This window comes from Mastacembelus armatus, chromosome 19, assembly GCF_900324485.2.
Source record: "Mastacembelus armatus chromosome 19, fMasArm1.2, whole genome shotgun sequence".
Classification (NCBI taxonomy): domain Eukaryota; kingdom Metazoa; phylum Chordata; class Actinopteri; order Synbranchiformes; family Mastacembelidae; genus Mastacembelus; species Mastacembelus armatus.
The window spans coordinates 18,398,767-18,405,335 of record NC_046651.1 but is presented as its reverse complement, the minus strand read 5'-3'; the positions used below and the strand labels follow the sequence as shown (position 1 = coordinate 18,405,335).

Below are 6,569 nucleotides of genomic sequence, written 5' to 3'. Positions count from 1 at the left end.
TGGTATTGCAATTGTGTGAATTTGCACTGGTCAGGCCCATATCAGAGACCAGACGTATTTTTGAGGACCAGATGTGTTTTTCAGAAACCAGATGTATTTTATATTACCAGTCGTATTCTATTTGACCAGTTGTATTTTATTAGACCAGATGAGTTTTTCTGAGACCAGTCGTATTTTACTGGGCCAGTCATATTTTAGTGGACTAGTCATAATTTATTTGACCTGTTGTATTTAATTTGACCAATTGGATTTTATTGGACCAGTCGCATTTAATTCAACCAGGCGTACTTTTCTGAGCCCAGTCGTATTTTATTGGACCAGTCGTATTTAATATGACCAATTGTATTTTATTAGACCAGACGTACTTTTCTGAGCTCAGTCGTATTTTATTGGACCAATCATATTTTTCTGAGACCAGTGAGCACACTGAAGGCCACTGGCTTCCAAATACAGACAACTCCTTCCTGCACAGGCTCAACTGGGACACAAGAACTCATCCTGTGGATCATTGTGGTCGGTGCACACAAGCCGAGGCCAGCAACACTGACACAACCTCACAAAACAGAAACATTATCAGCTCTGAGCCTTTAAAATGATCTGCCCTCTGGAACCCAGATTTTTTAAAAAATGATCAGGGTTTTAATCAAAACCACCAGAAGAGAAATATTGATTGTATAACTTACTACCCACGGATGAGGCCGGCCGTAGCCTGAGGCTGAGAATAAATTGCTCTTGTTGTGGTGTCACGCACATGTGCAGAACTGGGTGAACACACTGACACACATAAGAGACATGGGGTCTATAGCTGCTGCCTGTCTTCTTAATACTGATAGTTGAGTTTGGAGCTTCGCCGCTGGAAGAAGACAGAAGAAGGATCCAAATTAAACCTTTTGTAACGTGAGGTTATGGCTCCCTGTCCACACTGGTCCCTGAAGCCTGCTCATCCAATCAGTGCCAGGCAGCAAACGCTGATATCCAAGGATGGGAAAGTCAGAATCAAAGTGGTAGTCATGGAAACAACCCAGGCCTGTTTCCACGCACCGATCGATGAGGTCCTGTGTGTGTGTGTGTGTGTCTTTGTGTATGTGTATGTGTGTGTGTGGTGCACCGGATGTGGTGAGGAGAACCCCTGTCCCACATTCAGACCCTGACCCCCCCTGGCCTTCACAGCTGAGCAGACAGAAACAGAAATCCAGACGCAGTGAGGACGAACAGAGGAAAGACGGGATGTTGAAACCAGTGGTTCTGATCCAGGTGGGGGTGTTTCTGGCTCTGTGCCGTCAGCTGGAGGCAGCTGCTACAGGTATGTTCCTGTTTAATGCCACTTCAACTGGATCAGGTCTGACCCATGTATAATTTGACTCTCTTCATTTTGATGATGAGGGAAGTGAGTGTGTGTGTGTGTGTGTGAAGCGGCTTTCTAACTAATAACATGTTATTTAAAGGGCTGGTTCACCCAAAATACAAAACATTTTTGTGAACATTTTTTTGCAACAACTTTTTTACCAAAGAAATTCATCAGTAGAGTTTCAGAATAGTTTCATCTCTGTTTTTGGGAGGAGTTTCAAGGTTGTTTCATATTTGTAGGTTTTGGGAGGAGAGTTTTGTTGTCATTTTCTTGTCATTTCAAAAATCTTAAAATTGTTGTTTTAAAGTCAGTCGTCAGATGAACTTGTGTTCTGGCTCTAATCAGGATGTTGTTCAATAGTGAAACCTATAACGGGTAATGGGCAGCTCTCACCTGTTTACTGTGATTCTAGTATTAAAATCAATTTTCCCACCAAAAGCTCAATTTGTTCTTCCTGTTTTTACTCCGTGTTGATACACTAGATGTCAGGCAGAGTAATTTGGGTCAGTCAAGCCTTTAATATTTTTTCCTTTAGATCTTGGTGAAAACTTTCATTTCTATTCTAACTAACTAACTGTTCGCTCAGTTACCGGTTGATTAGTTTGAATGAAACAACACTATTACCTGAATGAAGGAGGCTTTACTACAGGACTAGTTTCAGCCTGGTGTACCTAATAAACCGACAGATCATGTTCTGTTTTCATGAGGGGAAGGAAGAAAGAGGAACTACACTTTAGTGACATGAATCACGTCCCAGCAGTTTCAGTCACTGCGTACTGCTCAGTGTCAGGTGGTACTGAGATAGAGATTTAATTAAACGTGACCCACAGTCCTTCATTATCCAGACAGCAGCTGCACTGATCAATGACATGGATTTGGATGATGCTGTTCTACAGTGTGTCCTAATAAATGACTTCTCCATTTTCCTCCAAGAAACTCAACTTTGACATTTTATTTCTGTTTGGTGTGTTTTAATTTGACTGAGCTGTATTTTAGGTATGAAAGGTGCAAATCTGCTTCATTTCTAACTCTGCTTCTTCCTCCACCTCTCCAGGCACTCTGAAAGGTGACAGCACCCAGGATGGAGGTGGCAGTGATGGGGACTCCATCAGTCACTCTCTGGCCATGGTGCAGCGCCTGGAGGCCCTGCTGGCTCAGGGGAATGGCAGTGATGTGTCACTGAGGGTGGAGACGCCGAACGCCGATGAGGTGAAGGTGATCCAGGCGCACTCCCTGGTGCTCTCCCTGCAGAGCCCCGTGTTTGAGGAGATGCTGCTGAGCCGTAACAGCAGCCTGCTGGTCCTGAAAGAGAGCTCCGACTGTGCTGCCGTGTTTGACAGGTTCATCAGGTGAGGCGGGAGCCACGTAACCCTCTGCTTCACTCGGTGTGACTGAAAGGGCGCCCTCTAGAGGGATGAACGCTGCCACTGCAGCCCTACATCCGAGACAGACGATCAATGAGTATAACGTAAAACAAACTGAGCAAGCTGCAGCCCAGCAGCTCACTGACAGCAGCTCCTGTGGTGCAGCACAAAGACACTGAGGAGACAGGGCTTTGACAGCAATCGATAATAACATCTATTTTTATCTCGAAGGCTAATGAGGTTGATCAAACCCTAAGGGTTTATTCATAAAGGGTCGTACCACACTAGGAGTGCACAGAAATCCCCAAAGAAGAGTTTCCCATAGATATTGGCTTGTATTGTACATGGCATGAAATACAATACAAATCTTTTTTTTTTCAGCTGACAAAACAAATCATCAGGCTTTGATTTGGTAATTCTATATATAGCACTGGTTTTGTTGGATAATCCAGAGATGGCCATAAAATCACCCTTATTCATGTAATAATTGCACATGGTGATTATTTCAGGTGCATCTAATGAACAGAACAAAGCAGGGTGTGCAGAACATTTCTGAATAACTGAGTAACACCTGCAGCACATTCCTGACTGTGAGTAGGAAGCCTCTTCTACTTCAGCTGCTCCTTTTTAGTGCAACAAGACTGTGAATTACCGAAAATGCAGGAGCCCTAATGTCTGACTGACTGTTTTTCCTGACTTGGTGATGTGCAGCATTAAGGTGTTTACGGCCCTTGAACTGGAGCTGTCGTTTGCCAAGCTGGAAATGATCTTCCTGTCCATGTTGTAAAATCAAAACAAAATGAAGCAGCTTTCAGGCTAAGACGATGACAGAATTCAACTTGTAAAAGCTGCACTAATCAATATTTTTATACTAACGACTCAAATGACATTGACATGCATTTGAAAGAGTGGTCTGTAATGACGGCGCCACAGAGAACAATCCCCCAGCTCTGCAGCAATGTCGAGCTCATTCAGCCTCTTTCAGTGCATTGATTTGGTTTTATGGCCTGCAACTTTACTGTTATGGTTCAGTCTTATCCACCATATTTCCAGCAGGCAACTAGTTTGAGCAAACAAGCTGTAAAGAACTCACTGCACACTCCCTGCTTAAACAGCAGGCAGAGGTAGTGACTAGCTGACGAAGAATGTGGAGCCGGTAACAGGTGAAGAAGCAGAGGCTTCTCCCTGTTGACACCAAAGTGGATGTAAAGAGAGAGAATACTGGGTTGACATTCATCAGGTGGACACAAAAACATCTCTTACACATTCATGACGTAATGAAATATGACAGAGCTGTGCATGGTGAATGGCTGCAGATTTAAAATAGTGCGTCTTGATGTATCTGGAGCAGCAATGCTCACCCATCATACCTCTGATTCCTGTCTTTGTGCAGGTATCTGTACTGTGGAGAAATTTCTCTGCGACTGGACCAAGCCCTGCCTTTACACAAACTGGCCACTAAGTACCAGGTGCTGGGTCTCCAGCAGGGCATCACCCAATACATGACCCAGAATCTGGCCCAGGACTCCCCTTCAGGCCACGTGGCGGGCTGGTATGAGTATGCCCTGCAGGCCGGGGACGTGGCTCTGAAGGACAGCTGCCTTCAGTATCTGGCCTGGAACCTGTCCGCTGTGCTGCAGAGCGGAGAGTGGGTGACCATCAGCAGCCAGCTGCTCATGACGCTGCTGCAGCGCTCAGACCTCATCCTGCACAGCGAGATGGAGCTCTTTGCAGCACTGGAGGCCTGGATTGTTCAGAATGAGCCGGATGGTTTGACAGCAGAGAACGCTTTGAGAGCTGTGCGCTATGCCATGATGCCCCCACGAGAGCTCTTTCGCCTGCAGACCCAGTCGTCGGTGCTGGCTCGCTATCAGGAGTCGGTGCGTGACCTGCTCTACATGTCCTACCAGTTTCACTCAGCGTCGCCACTGCAAATGGCCAAATACTTTGACGTGAACTGCAGCCTCTTCGTGCCCAGGAACTACCTGTCCCCCGTGTGGGGGTCGCCCTGGATCATCAGCAACCCGACGCGAGACGACCGCAGCACCAGCTTCCAGACCCAGCTGGGGCCCAGCGGCCATGACGCCAGCAAGCGTGTGACTTGGAACGCCTTGTTCTCACCTCGGTGGATACCCCTCAGCGTGAGGTCGATGTACGCAGAGGCAGGCGCCATGCAGCCCACACGGGTGGAAGGAGGCCGCCCTCGTATTATCATCACACCAGCCACGTCCAGTGCAGATTTTGCCGGGGTGAATTTCCAGAAGACGGTGCTTGTGATGGCTCAGCAGCAGGGGAAGGTGGTGGTGAAACACGTCTACAACTTCCACCAAAGCACCGAGGAAAACGGGGATTTCTTGGCCGAAGCTGACCTGTACCGCCGAACGTCTGAGTACCTCATCGACAGCTCCCTGATCCTCCATATTGTTGTGAAGCCACTGTACCAACCCCTCATAACCACCAAGATCTGATGCCCCAACCTGGAGCCACCTTACCTGGCCCCACACACCCCCACCCTCTGAGGGGAAATGTCAGATCACATCATGGGGATGGATCTGAATCCTCCTCACCTGATGTTTGGATCAGAGCTCGATTTTGAGCATCTGAGAAAAATAGTAAATCATGATCAAACATGTCTCTTAAAGGAAAAATCTGGTGTGATTCCGTATTTTCCTGTCGACAAATCCCATGAAAAGCTCAAGACAAACAGTGACTGGACTTTTCCTAACAGGTCTTTTATTCCTCTGTGCCACAGAGCTCTATTATGTCCAGAAACTATTAAAAACACATCTATGATCCACACCATGAACACACACACTGTAGTTTATTATGACATACATACAACACTACAAATATATGGACTGATCTGGGCTTAGAACTGAGAGCTGCAGACACTGGTATTAAAGGACAAATTTACACGTTGTTGGTTTTGTCCTTTTCTTGGAATTTGTTGACATTAGAAAAATATAGAACATAGCCTGTGTTTTACTTCCAACCTAAGTGTTTGTTCCTACTCTTTTAAATATTGGTGCTATTAAACCCCATTTACTGTTTCAGGGTCGTCATTCATCATCCCTTTAACACTGATTTGATGATTTGCAGGTCAAAGTACCCGCAGACGTCACCGGAAAGGTTGTTATACGTACCATAACTTTAATGTTTTGTGTTTCAGACAAATTATTAGCGCAGTGTTAATCTGCAGGCTCAGACACAGAAATCTTTTTAAATTGCAAAGCATCAAATCGTTGCTTGCTGGGCACCAAATGCTCATCCTGTTCTCCAGGAGGCACAGTTTTACTTTTTACTTTATTCATCATTTAGTGTCCACAGTAGATGTCAGAGTACCTTATTATTATTAGTTCGTTATTGTCATTTGAAGTCATTAGACTGACTATGCCATCAATCAGTGTGACCTGATAATAAAGATTTTTACTACAGTTTTAAATCTGAGCTGGAAACGTCATGTGATTATATTTTTCACAGATGTGCAACAGATGCAGAGAGAACAGTAAAATCCCAACATGGAGAAACAAAACCACAGTAAGTTTCTAAACTAGAAGTAGCAGTACCTCGATGCAAACACAAGCAAATGTTACTCATTCAGAAAATAAAGGTGTATAAGTTTAATATTACTCATGTATTAAAATATGATACATGTGTTATAGGATTATTGCTATTGATTACGTTTATTCTAATGTTAGTGTGTAATTTGATATACTTGTACTGCATTTCAAAAACGTATATCAAACTAGCCAACAGATTGTAGTAGTTACAGTATATAAAGTAATTCAAAAGCTGCATGGAGCTAAAAAAAAAATAAACCAAAGTCCTACAACATTAAAATACTGATACATGCTGAG

At 44.6% G+C, this 6,569-nt stretch overlaps 1 protein-coding gene across 1 annotated transcript; it reads left to right on the top strand.

Moving 5' to 3' along the window:
* The first annotated feature begins 905 nt into the window (after positions 1–905).
* On the top strand, positions 906–5,727 carry btbd17a (BTB (POZ) domain containing 17a). Its single transcript, XM_026316108.2, has 4 exons — positions 906–989; positions 1,171–1,303; positions 2,403–2,697; positions 4,106–5,727. Exons 1-4 carry the CDS (start codon positions 906–908, stop codon positions 5,178–5,180), a joined length of 1,587 nt encoding a protein of 528 aa, XP_026171893.1. The 3' UTR covers positions 5,181–5,727.
* Positions 5,728–6,569: the final 842 nt, after the last annotated feature.

Excerpts from the sequence above, each read along its gene's own strand:
- btbd17a (XM_026316108.2), top strand. The coding sequence starts at position 906 with ATGGCTCCCTGTCCACACTGGTCCCTGAAGCCTGCTCATCCAATCAGT. Across the intron at positions 990-1,170 it reads TGATATCCAAGGATGGGAAA|CTGAGCAGACAGAAACAGAA; the intron begins GTCAGAATCAAA and ends TGGCCTTCACAG. Across the intron at positions 2,698-4,105 it reads GTGTTTGACAGGTTCATCAG|GTATCTGTACTGTGGAGAAA; the intron begins GTGAGGCGGGAG and ends GTCTTTGTGCAG.